General features: G+C 33.5%; 1 protein-coding gene across 4 annotated transcripts in view; it reads right to left on the bottom strand.

Annotated features, from left to right (window-relative positions):
• The window catches only part of LOC129962572 (phosphatase and actin regulator 4-like), a 130,234-nt gene that overhangs the window by 89,011 nt on the left and 21,482 nt on the right, over window positions 1-19,741 (bottom strand). For 2 of the 4 annotated variants that reach the window (XM_056076339.1, XM_056076340.1), the window contains exon 1: window positions 3,662-4,171. The exons of the other annotated variants lie outside the window; for them this stretch is intronic. In XM_056076339.1, coding sequence (XP_055932314.1) covers window positions 3,662-3,776 — 115 coding nt within the window. In that variant the 5' untranslated portion in view covers window positions 3,777-4,171. Of the gene's footprint in view, window positions 1-3,661; window positions 4,172-19,741 lie in introns of those variants that run through there. 4 annotated transcript variants of the gene reach the window in all.

The following is a 19,741-nucleotide window of genomic DNA, read 5'->3' as shown; positions in this document are numbered from 1 at the left end:
TCAAAAACAGATTTCTTCCTGGAATAACGACAATAAATTTGAACGGTCTCGTGATCATGGGTGAAAGCGTGGGCGAATGTGGCCATTTATCTGCAGCAGTTGACCCACAGCTGCGGGCGGTCGCACGCCACTAAGGGCAGGAATACCGACTAGGGAATTCAGGTAGAAAATTAATGGTAAAATATAACACATTAAAACAGGTGTGAGGAAAGGATTAGGTCATTTGATAAACCGATCGTTTAGAAATAATGAGATTAACTGAGCAGAAATTCATTTCAATAAGTAACTTTGATACACAGCGTACATCTGATGATGTATAAGATGACAAAATAGATGAGATGTTATTTTCCTAATATATTTTAGTAATAAGAACTTTTGTTCCAATTACATGGAAACAATTAACATAATTAAAGTGGCCAAGCAGTTGGTTTCGAAAACAATTGGTAAACTGATAAAAACGAAACGAAAAGGAAAATTAGATTTTTTTAAAAAAAGAGGCAATGAAATAAAACAGCTTCCTGCAGACGGTGTCATTAGAATTTAAATTATATAAAGATAATTTTCATACTTCTTAATTGTATCCTTACCAAACTAGAGAAAAAAAAAAGGCTTCTTCCTTCCCCTTCCACCACCGGATCGCACTTTTTTGCTGCAAATTAGTAAGAAAGACAATTATCAAGAAAATGATTAATTAACTAAAACGATCACGAAACGATGAAAAAGGTACTCTGATAGCTGTAGATTAAATTAGAGAGAAATGTTTGAATAATGACCTAAAAATATTTTGAAAAAGTTATTAGAGATTGAAACGCATTTTTTTTTTTTTTTAATTCAGGGGCAAGTTAATATTTTTTTTAAATTTCTCAAAATTTAGTATATTAGGTCAGAGTTACAAAATAAATTTCATAAACAAAAATTGTTTGTTCTCTTCAAACATCCATTGAATTCCTCTCACCTCCTCCTCTTATTGGGCAATTATGGGTGAAAAAAATCATCCAAAACAAAACATTAAATTAAATTCTACATTAAATTTTTAATTTAAGTGCATTGTATCATCTTTAAGACTATTTGCGTGCCAAATTTCATAGTTGAAAGTTCGTTGTATTTGCATAAACACCACAAACACGATTTTATAAGATAAATAAATGACCTCTCTAAACAATAAAAATATTACATTTGATATAATACTGAGTCTCACTAAACAACAATTAAATACAACATTTCTTATTTCTAGAAACATTCCAATCAATAATAAAAGAGTTCTTTAGTACAACCTAAATCCTCTAAAAAAACGCTTCCATTTCTTTCTACTTTAACAAAAACATTGTCTCATAGATAATTTTATACTATAAAAATGTTGTTATAGTAATTGTTAATTACTTAAATGTGGGAAACAAAGCAATTATTCGTTGCCATAGATATAATTCTACTTAAAATTTGAAAAGCAAAGCTCAGAATTAACTTTTTCCTTTGCCAGACACATTTTCATATACCATTACCTAAACAATGACCACTACACACTACATTCCACACAGCAAAAAAAGAAAAGCAAATGATTTTGAAACAACAAAAAATCACATTCTTGCTTCTTTCGCTGAAGAAGGGAAATCAGGAATGAAAAGTTAAAATGCACTTAATAAACAGCTTGAAGAAATAAATTAAAAGGATTTTTAAACAATTTAAATAAAGTTGACTGCGAAATATAGAAAATTCTACTTCGTTCAATATAGGACTTAAAATTATGGAAGAAACTGATTTCTTATAGAAACACTGAATACTGAGAAAAAAAAATTAGCATTCCATATTCCAGTTTTCATAGTCAAATATCAAAGGAATGATGGTTGAAATACGGTAAGACGGAAATATGATGTTAGTTAAAATATATAGTCTTGATCAAACGGACTTTTTTTCAATTCCTTTATTAACGTAAAAATAATGATAAAACCTTAGAAATCTTTTCAGAAGAGATAAAACTGAAAAACAGACAATCCCTAGCTCTTCACACAATATAAAATCAGTTTATATATATTCAAGTATTTTTCGCTATAGGAAAATTTTCTGCGCCATAGATCCTAGTAACAGTTATTTTTTCTGCAAGCCATTTGCCTTTCTCACTTTCTCGCACACGAAGAGAACATATTACAATAGAATAAATAATAAAATCTCGAGTTCGAATTAACATTTCACGAGTCCGAAAAAACGCATTTTTGGAATTGCGTCTGTCTGCGAACACGATTACTCAAAAAAATTTTAGTTAAGCGAATGAAATTTGGTATGTGGCCTTTAAACCATATTTGAAGACTTCCATCAAAATTTCAATGAAATCCATTCAGCGCAAGTCAGCCTGACCGAGTACAAGCGAATACAATATCTGTAAATCGCAAAGAGATCTATAGATAAAACTTTAAGCACACAGATTCAAAAAATAGATCCGCGTTAAGTTCGGGACCAAAGGGTTGACCGTCTATGAGATTTAACTTCGACATGTGATAAATCAAAAATGCAGTAATGAAATTTGATATGTGAACATATTTGTTATGACTGCTCTAGTAATTCTTTACAAATTTTTGTTTCAATCGATCGAAAAAAAAATGCGTCTTAAAAGTCTATTCGATTTTCTGGCACTGTGTAGAAAACTGCATGCCTGTAATTAATAACTTTGAAAAAAAGGAAAAGAAAAACCAAGGATCGCTAGTTAATAGGCTTTTTTCCAGTGGCATACAGTTAATGCATAAGAGCCAGTTTTCTTTACTTTATTACGAAGGACACAACTCTCATCTGCAGAACTGAAAATAAAAACCTGAGCATTCATAGTGTTCATGTTCCTGCTCAAAGTCCATAATTTTAGGTGGTGAAAATGGAATAGCATGATAATATTGGTCAAATAATTAAAACTGCATTTGATACATTTTTTGTAATGTTTCAAATATAAAAACAAATATATAAAGATGCACGATAATTATTTATAAAAATACACATAGCAGTAGAGAGTGTTTGGATTTTTGGCACTATTTAGTTATTAGAGTAGACAATGGTCACCCGAATTTGAACTCGCCAAAAAGAACCTGGTGTAGATAAGATTTACAACCTAGTGTGCCTGTTTTTTTTGCATGTTTTTTTTTGTGGGGGGAGGGGGGGAGTAAACTTTCACCCGGACAAATGTGGTGAAACAAAAAGACAAATTGGCAGGATTTCTGTAATGCCCACTTCGCATACCAAATCTATCCATCTGAACTATTCTAGTATAGACCATAAATGCCTGTTATTTAAAGTTTTATATTATGAGTTTTAAAAATTTATTACTGGAAAAGGAAGCCAGGGTTAAAAATATTATACACATTTTCAGAAAAAAAAAATGTATAATACCGAATTAATTCATGTAAAATACAGGCTTAATTTTTTAAACCCTTATTTTATTGTTATAAATGGTCACAGTAATTTCAAAAGATAGGCTTAAAATAAAGAGCTAAAATTGCAATCTTAAAGGAGGGGGGGGGGGGGGGTCACTTTGATAAAGTCAATTATTCACCGTTTTATTCTAATGAGTGATTATTTATTTAAATAGAACCTACTACGACAAAATCTGCCAATCATGAATTATCTCGCGACCAGCATTTAAGGATCTTCTTATCTAAGGACAGGATGTAAAAGATATACTCACGAGAAGAGAAGAGGCTGGTGTAGAAATAACTTCTCACGGGTCCTGCAGGTACAACAGCCAACTTCTCTTCAGGCAGAGAAGGTGTCAGACAAGCGCCACTTTCTTCCAATAGCATGATTGCACACAATAACAATTTTAATATCACAAAAGCACCAAAATCCAATTAAAAGCGATATCCCATTGTCACCTTTACACTCTAATGGAAGAAATCCAAATATGTTTTAATAATTCACAGCACAAAACATCCAAGTAAAAGTTGATCCTTTCGTGGTGTTTACATACACAAATACCAAAGTTGCTCAAAGAAGGCTGGCAGATCACAAGAGAAGGTAAAGCGAATTTTTGAAAAAAACACACATAATCAAATTCCAGAAATCCGACCGGGTATAGGGTCTGTCACACGATCCTTTCCCACGTCTGGGTTAAACAATGGGCTGTGTCGAAACATCGCGGCAAAGCTTTTGTTAAATGCGTGCAAAGGTACAGAGTCTCGTTTCCTCCTATTCTGACTGCAGCAGCAAACTAATCAAAAAATCGGATGTCCAATGCAACGAAGCGGTTTGTGCGGCAGGGTTGTTCCAAACACGCAACAGAGAAGTTTCTTTTTTTTTTTTTCTTTCGGGACCGACTGGCATTGATGGCGCCAAACGCGCCAAGTTTTAAAATGAGGTCTATTAATCAAGATCTTCATAGCAATGCTGTTCTCTGGAATTGGCTTGCTGTTAAAACAAAACTCGCGTATTCAATTAAAAGAAATCGAAGAAGTCACGAACTGAAATGTACAGTTTATCAAGGATTCGTTAAAAAATGGATTTTATAAAATTAAATTGTCGGTTCCATGAAATGAATTATGCAGATTAAAAGCATGAAATGGGTATCTGAGCAATAAATAAAAATCTATTTCTACAGCTTGGTGATTAATAAAATGTTTAACTAAACTGCATGGGTAAATGAGAGTAAATGATTTTATCATGAAACAAAACAAAAAAGGCAGAAACTTCTAAGCTTCTAATTCGTATAAACGAACCGTTACTCGTATAACCGAACCAATTTATTAAAAAATAGACTCCGAAAATATTTTATTACAAAGCTGACAGTAACTTATCCCCAACCCCTCTAACATTCTTTTCGACGCTGAACAAATCAACGTTAGTGAACATTACTTCCGAAATCACAAACAATTGCATTTCACAATTTTTTTTCCAAACCTTTGAAATAACAGTTAACAAAATGGCATATTCATTTTCTGCATAAATTCTTAAAAATTAGGTGTAAAACAGTGATCATTGTCTTAAATAATAGAAATTTTGAAGAAATTTACGTTATACGCATTTAACATATGAAACGCGTCTTACGCGGTCCGAAATTTGGCACAGCAAGACAGCATCATGTATATGGAATTTAATAGTTAAAAAAAATATTTAAAAAATACACTCAAAATAAAATAAAAAATAAAGTTTCATTACAAAGTTATATTAAAATAGTTTTGGGGAATTAAAAAGGAGATGAACTTACGCATATAAAACAAATCTCAACATTCTCGGACACACAGATCATTAGAAAGTGGGACCTTCATTTTTCTTTAGTTCTCGGCGTGTGGCAACATTTGGTAACTATCGTTTTATTTCAAATAATTTAAGGGCATTAATCATTAATCATTAAGGGAATCAATTAAGACACGAATCGACTCCTAGACTTTGATCATTTAAAAGCAGATCAAAATGAAATGGGTTGTTACGTAACCCATCAGGGCAAATTTATCCAATTTATTATTTTCTTACTTACCATGAATAAAATATCAGTGTATATGAACTTTCATCAAATTCTTCATCAAATCAGTATTCCAATTTTCAACACATCCTAGGTTTGATTTAAAAGTTACGCCCAAAGAAAAATTAACACACCATGGAACTTTGTGACATCATGGAAGCGTAATTCTCCCACACTCTCCCACCCATTTTGCAAAGCTGAGCTATATAAATCATATAACTCAATCCTACTTCAGCCAGCTTAAACAACTTCATTTCAACTGCTCTTAAATTACTAAAAAGAAAGTTCAATGGATGGGAAAGGAAGGTGTTTGATGTGCGAAAATTTTGCACATCAGAAACTTTCCTTTCCCCTCCTCTATAAATATAGTATTATTAGCACATAAACACTTTATAATATTATTCGTACATGAAGGTCTAAGATAAGGATAGTCTCAGCACGAGAGGTTGAAACATCAAAAAAATAATAATAAATAAATAACTAAGTAAATAAAGGGAGATAACATGAAACCCTTGTTTTAGTTTCCGTCGGCTTGCTGTTTTTCTATCACATAGAGTATCAAGAAAGAAATCAAACGAATCTTGATCTGATGTCCTGGAAGACAGCTTCTGTGACACCATATTCCATAAAAGATGAAAACTAGCTACATATATTAACTGCAGAATTTATCTACATAATTACAGTGTTCAAGTCAAAACTGTAATAATTCAAACTTGACAGTATGAATGAGAATGTTATTAACGTTGATGTTCATAAAAGCGTTGCATCATTTAAAAATTTTGTAGCTTTCAGGCTGAATATGCAATTATATTAACTAACCGATATTTTAATCGTTGAAGTACAGAAACAAATATCCAACCCTATTCATTTCCTGCTCTGCCAATAATAATTGAAAAAAGCTGTCTCTACCATTAATGTAAGAGTGGTTTTGTGATATATGGAATTGCATGATAAACTGAACATTCGATTTGAAACAATGGGGACCAGAAATTACATACTTTTGCTTTTATTTCCAAATTTTCCATGAAACTAAAGGGGAAATGTATGCATAAAATCAAAAACAGAGAAAACGGAATTTTCCAGTTTTCGATTCACACGAGTCAAGTTCGTCATAATAAAGAATTTCCGGATTCTACAAAGTACCGAAAACTATTTGGAATAATTTCTCTTGGGAAAACTATTTATGTCAGTTCTAAGGCTTTAACAAGATCCAAAAGCCACCTTCAGATCCAAGCCAATGCAAGACCGACTGTCATCTCTAAAGTTGATCACTCCAAAATCTAACGTCAATGTGAAAAATCGGACGGAATTGGCAAGGCGTTGACGGGAAGGTCGGACATCTAATTCGCATTGATTTCTTCTATTTCCAAACACATTGGGTGATAATTACGCCGAATTTAGTGCCACTGCGCCTTTTGAATTGGATGGTCATGAAAAACGGATAGAGAGGGAGTAAAACCTCAGTTTCTTGGAACAGAGTGGCTTGTGATATATATCCTAGTAGGGTGTTCCTCCAAAGAAGCTTCGTCGAATGAATGTGAATGACCAATCTAAATGGATGGGCGAAAAAATTGAAGGAGTAGAATACCATCCCATTGGCGTGGTGCGAAGTGACCGTGAATGACCATGTTGAAGGTAACCACCTGAGAAAGTGTTTCATTTCGTGATAGACCTCCCGACAGTGATGTTTTTGTTATAAACGGAAATGCAATATACATTAATCAACAGCGTGCGCGCACAAATGATTAGCAAGAGTCTAAATTCCATCTGGAAATCGATAAATGGTTCTTTGTGTGCGGTGCCATCAAATGGACACGTACCAGTCGGAAGAAGGCCACTTAATTATCGCGCTGCTATAAAAACAAAGGGAAATAAATCGCCAAAAGAGAAAAGATCGAGAGGACTGGATTAACGAGTTCCGGCGTCAAGGCCAGGTGAGAGTTAACTTGTAACAGAATCGGTATGTAACAAGGGAGCGCAGCACACTTGCGGGTTTCGAATGAAGATCTTCAATGCACCTCCTCCCCCTACACACACACTACTAATTCTTGTTTTTTATCTCCCATCTGAAATAAAGTTAAGTAATTTATTTGGTATATAAAAAATTTTCAATAAAAAGAGGCTTTTTTTTTTTTTTAATTATCGTAAAGCATTTACTCCCGTCTATATCCCGTCTTACTTCTTTCTTCCTCAAAGCACTTCTGGTAGCAATATCAATATTCCCTATAACCATTTTCCTGAGCATTGATCGTTTAGAACCTTTTATTCCATAACTGGCACTTTTTTATACAAGTCAGCAATATATATATATATATATATATATATATATATATATATATATATATATATAATAAATTCGAATCCTGTCGGCTCTTGACACACAGCCTTACCTTACAGTGGTAGTCAAGTAAGAAAAATTAAAATTTAAAAGCTTATTAAAAGTGAATAAAACGACGTCACGAAATTAAAAGTATCTTCATTGTCTTCAAACTGCATCATGCTTCACAACAAATAATATTACATATTAAAAAGTCGACAGGATTCGAATTTATTATATATTAAAAAGTCGACAAGGATAGTTTCCTGTGAAAGATGATGAAATGAACTAAAGGAATTAAAATTAAATCCGCTGGCCAGACTTCAACTTTGCAATGCGCTCGCCGTGCTCCAAAGATGACTTCGGTCCAGGTTCGCCCAGCTGCGATATTTTCACCGCCATCTCCTTCGGCTGCTGCCGGCCACATCGTTTCACGCAAACCGTAGTCCGGGATCCGGTCAAGTTCCCGTTGAATGCTATGCCTTCCACAACCTGTGACTTCATCCGACACTGCTTGTGTTTGCGCTCCATATCGTCATGTGAGTGCTCCTTATATCCTCAAGGAGTTGGGGCTCCTTGTCATCGTAAAAATTTTCTGGCTCCTTACCTGTGCTGAATAATTCCGATATCAACATCATTTCCTTATTACATTATCATCACAATAATAATCGCCTGCTTTACTCGCCAGTGGTCTCCAGTGCTAAATTGAATCAACCAGATTTTCAAAATATAACTTGTGCTTTACGTCATCACCAAAATAATAGTCACCTGCCGTAGTCTTCAGTCACCAGTTCCAGTGCTCAAAATTGCATTTTTGTGATTAATTAAAAAGTGAAAATTCGTCAAAAAAGTGTTTAGTGTTTCCCGACTCAACAGTGAAAAATCAAGATTTATATTGTGTGTTTTTCTTTTCTTTTGATTATCATTTTTGAATTTTAGAATTATTGCAAGTTATATTTTTATAGTATTATTTAAAATATTGAATTTTTAGTCTTTTATGAAGCCTATTTTTTAAAATGTTATGCATAAATTTATAATGTTTTTTATTTGAAGTATGCTTTAATGTTATTAAGATCTGGAAAAATGACTGACCAAGATAAAACAAATGTGTCTAATTCTCAAGGTTCCGAAACTGAAATTGATAAAAAAGAAAATGAACAAATAGCCCAAGAACCCTTCATAATCCCTTTTGATCCCGAAAATGGGATGAAGATGGATTTATGGTTGGGATATTTTAACAAAATTTGTCAAGAGAATAACAAGAATGATTTGTGGAAAATTAAAAACATTGCTAAATTTCTAAAAGGGCCCGACATACTTTCACGTCTTGCAGTGGGGGAAAAAAATGTAATGATATTTTAACTCTAATTTCAATTTAATTAATTTTCATAGTAACTTCATCTTAATTTAGCCCATAGTAAATTCATTCCAAAATATTCTCTTATTTCGTGATCCAATTCCACTGTCTCTACTTAATTAATTCAAGAGAAGCTTTGTTAAATTGTTGAATCAGCTAAAATCTAACTTTCCCACACTACGCGTGAAGAGATAACATACCGCTGATCAAGCAAATTATTTTTTAAAATCTCCCTGTGTTTCCCCTACCTTGTCCACCCGTATAACGAAAATCCCTATCGAAATCTCATAATACATTAGCACTGTAAAGAAGTATTTTCCCTATCAAAATCATAGGTTATATAAGACCAGGGATAAAATGTCCAAGAGCTCTTCCCTCATTCTTTTCTGTGTCGCTCTGTGTGCTCGTCGCTTGTACATATGCTTGCTTCTTCAAAATGAATAAAACGTCACGAAATTAAAAGTATCTTCATTGTCTTCAAACTGCATCATGCTTCACAACAAATAATATTATATATATATATATATATATATATATATATATATATATATATATATATATATATATATATATATATATATATATATATATATATATATATATATATATATATATATATATATATATATATATATATATATATGTAATGATATTTTAACTCTAATTTCAATTTAATTAATTTTCATAATAACTTCATCTTAATTTAGCCCATAGTAACTTCATTCTAAAAGATTCTCTTATTTCGTGATCCAATTCCACTGTCTCTACTTAATTAATTCAAGAGAAGCTTTGTTAAATTGTTGAATCAGCTAAAATCTAACTTTCCCACACTACGCGTGAAGAGATAACATACCGCTGATCAAGCAAATTCTTTTTTAAAATCTCTCTTTGTTTCCCCTACCTTCTCGGCGCCTGTAATGAAAATCCCTATCGAAATCTCATAATACATTAGCACTGTGAAGAAATGTTTTCCCTATCAAAATCATAGGTTATATAAGACCAGAGATAAAATGTCCGAGAGCTCTTCCCTCAGTCCTTTCTGTGTCGTTCTGTGTGCTCGTCGCTTGTACATATGCTTGCTTCTTCAAAATGAAATAAAACGACGTCACGAAATTAAAAGTATCTTCATTGCCTTCAACTGCATCATGCTTTAACACAAATAATATTAGATATATATATATAATGATATTTTAAACTTTTAATTTCAATTTAATTAATTTCCAAGATTTTATTTTAATTTAGCCCATAGTAACTTCATTCTAAAAATATTCTCTTATTTTGTGATCCAATTCCACTTTCTTTACTTAATTAATTCAAGAGAAACTTTATAAAATTGATTAGTCAAACGCCGATACTTTCACACGCTCGGCGTGAAGGGGTAAAAATGTCCAGTAAGCACATTCTTTCTTAAAAGATCCCTGTGTTTCCCTTACATGTGATTGACATGCGTCAGAAATCCCTATCAGAATCTTAATAATATATTAGCACTGTGGAGAAATATTTTCCCTATCAAAATCTGAGGTTATATAAGCGAGGGATAATTTATTTCGGCCCTTTTCTTCCCCACTTCCGCTTTTGGCCGCCCTGTGGCGGACGCGAAATGTCCGCGTTTCTGCTTGTAAATAATTATGCTTTCCCGATGGATTAAAAAGAATTTAAAAAGTCTCTTCAATGTCTTCAAACTGCATTCTGCTTCACATAAAATAATTCTTACATATTAAAAAGCCGACAGGATTCCGAAAATTGTATGTATATATATATATATATATATATATATATATATATATATATATATATATATATATATATATATATATATATATATATATATATATATATATAACAGGGGTGTTTGTGGGACCCCAAAAAATCCCCGGAAACTTTTACGGACTTACTACCGACATTTTGGAGTTTCGAGAAGGGGGGGGGAGAAATGAAAAATTACAATTATGAAGTATTGAATGACCTAATTATAAAAGTTCAATGAATTACTTTTTTTGCAAAATTAAGACCTTTGAACCCAGGTCACGTGATCGCACATCTGGTCGAACGAAGTCTCTCCCTTTTTTTTCTGCCGCGCCTACTTGCCGAAAAGAATCCAGAAGAGAATGTCCGAGAACCGGGGGAATGAGTCATAACTCGCAATAAGGAAAGAACAAAAAAGAAGTTTTTTCCCCCTTTTCACGCATTATCACTGCCTTTGGAGAAAGAAAGGAAAAGTTTTCACCACACACACTGACCTTGCGTTTTCTGCTTTCAAAGCAAACAAAATTACCCAGATCAAAATAAATAATTCATTATTATTCCTACTTCCTTTTGAACGACGATCCCCGGAATTTCCGGGTATCGAAGTTCAAAATCCCCGGAATTCCGGGGTTTCCCCGGAGCACAAACACCCCTGCATATATATATAAACCATCTAGCTTCTTTTTTAAATTCTGTGAGGTTAGAATTAAACTTGTCTGAATATTTTCTGCTTTTAGGCTTTAATAAATTCCTGTATTTAGCATGATGAGCGTTTATAATTTGTGAAATTCTTTTGCTAGAAGCAACAGAAACAGAAGCTCTTGACCATATTTGTTAAAGTGTCACATATTTCGCTTACAGAAGAATCCTTCTCTAAAGCAATTTTGAGGTTATGTCTAGTATAATAGTAGCACTAGATTCGTCAGTAGTGTGCTCAACTTCAAGCAAATCACTAAATTTCCTAAAAATAGAACACTCCTCTATTTTTCTTGTCTTCGCTAATTTTGACAGAGCCATTTTTACTCACAGCAAAGCACACAAGTACAAACTAACAAATCAGATACACAATAGACGGAGGGGAGACGCCAACTCAACTGAACTCGGCAAAGTTCTGATTTGAAACCAGCTCTTGTCTTTGTCACCGGACGCAGGCAAATCTCCGCCTTACCTCAATAACAAACGCTCCAGAGACGATTCAGTGCCATGCCAGTGCAATAGTAAAACTATTTTTATACTTTTATTCATGTGACAATGCCTAATGAAAGCTTTTTATTTCATAATCGAGGCACGCAAAAATCCTTAAAAAGTTGCAAAAATCGTGTTTTTATGAAACTTTAACGTCCTTGCGCACCTCAAGATATACTCTAATATGTTTTTATAATTTTTATTTATCTTATCTGTATCAAAAGGCAACTTTTCAGCGCTATTACAAATTAAAAATCAAAAGTTGATTATTTCGTAAAAAAAACTTTAAAATGTAGCAAAAATTACAATTTTATGAAACTTTAACGTACTTGCAACACCTATTTCAATATTTTTCATATTTATAATTTATTTTATCGACACCAAAAGGCAACTTTTCCGCGCTATTACAAATTAAAAATCAAAAATTATTTTTCCGTTCCACTCTAATGGTCAATTTTCATTGGCAAATCATCGTGATTATCCATCTGGCAATGATTAAGCGTATTTTCACACCCGATTAAACTTAGTTTGATACCTGTTTCTTGATTTCTTTTACATCTACTTTCCTCTGAGTAAATTGAGTTTTTGGAAGTACTTATCCAGAGCACTTCTAACAGCTTTTCAACTTCATTAATTAGCAAAGCGTGCAGCTGTGAAACTTCAATGAAGTAATTTGGAAAAGTAATTTGTCTACATTTATTATTGCCATTCGCAATATGTAAAAAGAGAGATTTCAATACCACATAAGTTAGTGTTCTATATTATATATATATATATATATATATATACAGGGTGTTTCAGTGAACCGTTTCAGAACTTCTAAGAGGGGTAGGGTACAGAATGACAACTCGAAATCATAGAGCAATGTGGGGTCGGAAATGCTTTCCTGAAGCGACGTTGTACACAGAAGCACCATAAAGAAAAGAGACCGTAAATGAGAAATCGTTTTAATAATACACGAAAAGAAGCAAAAGGTACATGGATTAAAGTAAGTGTTCGAAGTTTCATCCACGGGCTACAATGCACGCCTCACATCTCCGACGCATAGGCATCCGAACATTCTGGAATACTCCAGGCATATCTCGAATCTCTCCGGCAGCTACTGCGATTCTTGTAACGAGCTCCTCAGCAGTGTCAACAGGGGTGTCATAAACTAGCGATTTCATATGACCCCAGAAATAAAAATCAAGACATGATAAGTCGGGTGACCGAGCAGGTCAACGCACGGGACCCGCACTTCCGATCCACCGTAAACCAAATGTGACATCCAGGTAGTTACGAACATCTCCGCTATAATGGGCAGGGGCTCCATCGTGTTGGAACAACATTGTCTGTTGCGTCGATGCAGGAATCTGTTCATCTCTCAAAAGTTGTGGTAATACTTGCTGCAGAAAGAGCAAGTACGTAGGTCCGGTTAGATGACCCGGTAACAGGTAAGGTCCGATGAGGTGATCTCCCATAATACCGACCCATACTTTGACCGAAAATCGATTCTGTGCTGCACGACGTCGTATTGCAAACGGGTTCTCGACCGCCCAGATATGGTCGTTATGAGTGTTGAAAATTCCTTCCCTTGTGAAGAATGCCTCATCGGAAAACAAAACTTCAGCAGGGAAAAGGGGATTTGTAGCACATTTTCCCAGGTACCACGGTGAGAAAGCAGTACAAGGTACATAATCCTCCGGTTTCTGTGTCTGGACACGCTGCGCGTGAAACGGATGCACGTCTTCTGCTCGGAGAATCCTACAGAAGCTGCAATGGGAAACCCCGACTGCGTTTGCTACACTTCGTGTACTCGTTCTTGGATTCCCCTGTACATGCTGCAGCACATTCTGTTCGGTGTCTACAGTCCGTGTTGTTTTTACCCTGTCCCTGTGAGCTCTTTCTAATGAACCTGTCTCAGCTAACCTCTGGTGCAGTCTTGCAAAGAAATTATGACTGAGAATACTCCTCGTTGGATATCGTTCCGCGTACAAACGCTGTGCGGCTGGACCACTATAATTTGCAGCCCCGTAGGTCAAATGCATATCGGCCAGCTCTGCGATCGTGTAATCATCCATCCTACTAGGCGTTCTTGTGCGAAATGAAGATTCCCTGCACGAAAGCTCGGACGTTTCGCACAACGCCATCTACCGCTTCAGGAAAGCATTTCTGACTGCCCATGGGTATATGATTTTGGTTCGTCAGGATGTACCCTACCCCTCTTAGAAGTTCTGAAACGGTTCACTGAAACACCCTGTATATATATATAGTATAAGTAGTCTTTTTTTTTTTCTCCTGAAAAAAGCCGAATCGTATTTATCTGATAACAATGCTTATAAATATTATGAGCTCGATGGATACTCCTATCCTTTAAAGTGCACTGCATTATGCAAAACCATATTTTTCTGATAAACAATAAAACCCTGTGAGACAAGATGCTTACTGATAAGTAAAACATCAGCACATTTTTGACTTAAATTGTCAGTACCGATATGCACATACTCTTAGTTCTGAAAACCGCATTTCAAAACCTGTTACTTTTGACCGAAACTTTTGGGAAAACATACAACATTTGAAATCAGTGGTAGAAAAGAGTGGGGAAAAGAAAATCATGGATGACATTGCAGTTTAAAGGGTAGGTTATAACGATGACATTTGAGATGATAAGCAACTCACTCTGCAGATTGAATCAAACTTCCATAAAACCGTTGCACCCAATTTTATGGAGAGTATCAAAGGGCTCCATGTAGGAACGCGATTTGTGTCAGAAAAATCATTAGCGACAAAATGTAAGAGAAGCGATTAGTTAGTGGCTTGAAGTAAAATAGCAGTACACACAAGATCCTACCAAACTGAGATGATGAATAAGTTTTACCGACACTTTAGTTTAGTATTTCCTTCAGAACTTGATCGAGGTATCAGCGTGCTCCCCAACTACTATCAATGTACCTCAAGCCGCTGATCACTTCCTCGGTATGGTGTGCATTCCGTGCACGAGCGACACAAATCGCATGTGTGCACTACGCTTAGTCTTTATCTGCTTCTAACTCATTCGCGCAGAATAATGTTGTGATGCTTTAGTGAAGCTACAATATATACTAACGAGTCAGACTCGTGTAAGAGTCGCGATACTTTGCGTGCAAGTTAGAAAGTGTTATTGGCGCCATGTGAGCAGCGATTGATTTCATACGTTACCTTTCCATATAATTACAAAATAATTTGTCTTGTGTCAAGTATGAATAAGCGTAACAATAATTCAGAAGATTAAAGTGATAGTGAAATGATGACTAAAGTTTTTAAACGTGTTAGATGTTTATCTTAAGATTATGAAGATAAAATAAAAAATATAAATGATAATTAACAAATGAAAAGAATTCTAATGGCTGGAATAGGTTTTCTGCCGAAATGTATCGAAATGAAGCAATGCAATCGTTTATATTTCTTTTTTTTTTCTTCCCCCCCCCCCTATAAATATCTCTCTATCAATACATACTTTTCTAATCAGGTTTCAAGTTATTTCTGAATACTTCGTCACTGAACAGTCATAAAAAGAGAAATTGAAAAAAATCTTGCGAAAGAGATTTGCAGGAAAAAAAAAAAAAAAGAAAGAAACGAATCCGAACTTACGTCACTGCTCGTTAATTTGACATCACTCCAATATTTTGTAACTAGCCGCCTTTGACGACAAGCCGGTTCGCCAATCTTAATGCTCTTTAAAATTTTAATAATTAAACATTTTATGTAATTCCTATTTAAATAGCTTCTTCATCAAAATATTTTAAAACTTCAAATTTTGATAGTCACATAATTCACTCATAATATTATAAAGGCCTTCAGTCATAAAGTAATATGTATCTCTCTAATTTTCTGTTAACTCCCGTAGAATTTATGCTTTAAATTGAAGTGGAAATGATTAATCTGCAAATTATATAATAATATTTTTTTACTGAAACAAAGCATTTTTTTATATGATTACTGAAAACAGAGTCACTGAGCATTTAAAGCTTACAGGGTACTAAAGAATATTTTTCTTATGTAATATCTCAAGAATTTGTCGACAAAATTTTTCTCAGATTCATCATGAGCAGATCGATTAATTAGCAATGTTTAATTTTAAATGCATCCAACATTAAGTCGTTTGAAATAATCAGTCCAAAAATGTTAAGCCTACCCTCATTAACATGGGTGGGAACTGAAGCCTTACTCATTTTGCGGTGGGGAAATGAAGATTTTTTGGGCGGGAAAGTTCGTTTTTAATTAATAATTAAAATTCTAATTAAAAATTCAAAAAAAGGGACAACAGGTGCACATTCACGACCTCCAAGGTATGCATGTACCAATTTGGTAGCTGTAGGTCAAACGGTCTGGCCTGTAGAGCCCCAACACAAACACACACACATACATTGAGCTTTATTATAAGTATAGATATAGACTAGAGCCAACGAAGGGGGGGGGAGGATCTAAACTATATTTGTTTTGTCAACTAGCCGCCTTTGGCAGCCAGCCGGTTCACAAATTCTAATGCTTGTTAAAATTTTCAATTAAATATTTTATGTAACTTAGCTTTTAATAGCTTATTCATCAAAATATTTTTACGCCTCGAAATTCGATAATCATATAATTCACGCATATTATTATAAAGGCCTTAAGCCATAATGTACTATGTTCTCTCCAATTTTCGGTCAGCTCCTGTAAAATTTCAACTTTAAATTAAAGTGTAAATGATTAAACTGCAATTAATATAAAAAAACATTTTATACTGAAACCAAGCATTTTTTTTAATATGCTTTACTCGAAAAGTCTTTCAGCATTTAAGTAATCATTAAGTTATTCAGCATCAAGTTTTTTCAGCACTAAAGAAAAATTTACATATTTTAAGCAATATCTCAAGAATTATTCTACAAAAATTTCTCAGATTCATCACAAAATTTAGTTTTTAGTTCTACTTTCAAAATGATTTAAATGACATGAATAATAATATTTTATTTTGCTTCGATTTATAAATATACTTCAAAAAATTATGAAGTCTAAATTTTATAGAGTCGTTTGATCCTAAGAATTCTTCAAAAAATTCTTGATACTTACTATCAGATTACGCATGCGCCGATATTTAGAGATCGAAGGTTGTTATATTATATATATATATCAAAATTGTTCAAACTTTAAAACTTTATCTCAAAAACTTTTTTTTTTTTTTTTTTTTTTTTTTTTGCGAAAAAAAAATTCGGTTTAAGCTGGTTTGGAATAATCATATGATAATTGTATTGCGCAATCGTCAACTTTTAGAAAAGCGATGGTCGTCCCCCCCCCCCCTCCCATCTCGAAAGCGTTTGAGCTGCAAAATTTTCTGACGTACGTAAATTTCATTAATCTCTCAGTGTTGCTGGAAGCGGCAATTTTCTGGTTGCAAATAATCCTCTTAACGTTCCCCTCTTGCGGATTTATAATGCAGGAGGAGAGAAAATGTGACTTCCAGCAAAACGAGATGATGGAATCTTCAAAGTAAGCAAGTGCGCTTCGAATTCCTCTCTGCGCCCAGTCGATACATTTTAACTTTTCCCCTTCCTTATCTCTTAATCAAATTTTCTCTGCAAGTCACTCATGACCGTCAGATTCTTTAAAATGATTAACACTCAATCCAAGGAAAACAAAGCAAGCACTCACTCAAGAAGTTAGGCTGATTAAAATGAGGATTGGATATAAACTGTGTCCTGGAGTTTAGATCCCTGAAAGTTGACGCGATTTAGATATTGTCTTTGCCGGAATAATATTAGAAGAGTTTCTGACAACTCTTTATCAATAGTTAATTATTTAAATAGTAAAAATGAATAGTTCATCATTTTTATTTGTGAGACAAATGACTAAAAAACATCATTAGATCATTCTATTCTCTAAAAGTGAAGATTTTATGCAGAATTTTAGCAGATAAATAAGCTCAGCTTGTGCGTTATATAAAGTTGCAACACGAATCGCTTCCATCGTTTTTAAAATAAAAGGCGATATTCCTCATTTACAAGAAATTTGGTAACTAATGGATTGTTTAAGTGCAAAAATGACATTTTCCGGAAGAATTGAGAATTCCAAAGAAAAAATAAAGTTAAGAGTTTAAAAAACAACTTCACTTTTTACAAAGGCAAGAACAATTTTTTTTATATGCAAGCAGAAAGGTATCAATATTAGAATAACCACCAATCCAATAATTTGGCGCGACAAATTTTCCAGAAAAAAAAGAAACTGATAAACTTGCGGATTGTTCTATAAATAAAACGCTAAAAGTATTATTTTCATTCCTCTTTTATGACTTCCAAAGTCAATCATGAAAGAAAGAAAAAAGTGCCCGCAAGATCTGTAGTGGATTGAAGACCTTCCAAGTCCAAGCAGAGGCGTAAATCTCAAACAGAATCACAACAAGTGCGTCTACTGACGCGGTAAATAGCACAACGGAATAACATAAGACGATTTAATATATGAAAAATGTACGCGAACATATTCACGCTTTCTACAGGATGATAGTATTTTTTTTTTTAATTTAACATTTTATTTGGGCTGAGCTTTTTGGAATAAACCCCACTTTTGCCCTTTAAGCTCCTTGTTTAAAAAAAAAAAAAAAAAACAGCTATAAAGAAATATAGCTATGTAAGTTGAACAAAATATTTTTTTAAAAAATCAGAAAAGATAAAAGTGTGCAAAATATTAAATGACTGAAAATGAAAAGCGATATTAAAACGTAACAGTATGCAACTAAAATTTAAAGCTGGAGAATTAGAAAACAAGAGGTTTAAATTTTTTAAAAAAGGAAATCGCAACCTAACAAATTTTTTAAAGAAAAGCATTCAAAATTAAGATTAGACATGTGGAAGGCATTTGACGGTGAGAAACAAAACGTGATCAGTCAGAAAAAAAAAAAAAAAAAAAATGCAATATTTCTGAATAAGTGCTATAAAAAATGGTTTTGTAGTTATTTTTGAAGATTTCTAAATATCTTTTTATGTCTGTTTGATGTTGTATAACATTCTCATGTCATATCGGGTGGAGGCTAGACTTAAATTCAAAGCTAATTTTTCCTCTTGGATGTTATGCCACGGGCAACGCTGTGCGGGTGCTGCTAGTTAATCATATAATAGATATAAATGACTTCCAAATAGACATAAAATGATAAATGACTTCCAAATAGACATAAAATGAACAAAGACACAAGCGGTAGATTAAGCTGTTTATTTGGAAATGTGTCTTATCTGCTGTCAAAACAATGTCGATATTCTGTTAATTTGAATGACGACTTGTTTGCGCTACTGTGAAAGTTGGAAATATCATTTCTTTTTGATAGATGACTATGAATAAACAAATAAGAAATGTTGTCATAGAATACTTAGTAGTGATGTTAAAAATATGTTTAAATACAACTTTATTTTTTCCTCGTTTATTAAATTAAGACAAGAATATTGTCAAATCTCATTAACACTTAAAAGAAAGAAAGGGAGGGAGGAAGAATTTGAACTTTTAATTAATGAACTTTTTATTTCGATGGCAAACAACTGACATTGCAATTTAACGCTCAAGTTCTATATAATTATGCATGGTTAACCATATAATACTGAATGGCAATTCTAACAGAGTCATTAGTTATTTGAGAGACCAGCTTATAATGTGGCATCCTTAATTGCGAAAACAAATTGAAATGTTCAAAGAGAAAGTGTTTTTAGTTTTATTGAATTTCTGGATT

Source organism: Argiope bruennichi, chromosome 3 (genome assembly GCF_947563725.1).
Source record: "Argiope bruennichi chromosome 3, qqArgBrue1.1, whole genome shotgun sequence".
Taxonomy (NCBI): Eukaryota; Metazoa; Arthropoda; class Arachnida; order Araneae; family Araneidae; genus Argiope; species Argiope bruennichi.
Note: the sequence above shows the minus strand (reverse complement) of the source record. Positions and strands in the feature narration are given on the sequence as shown.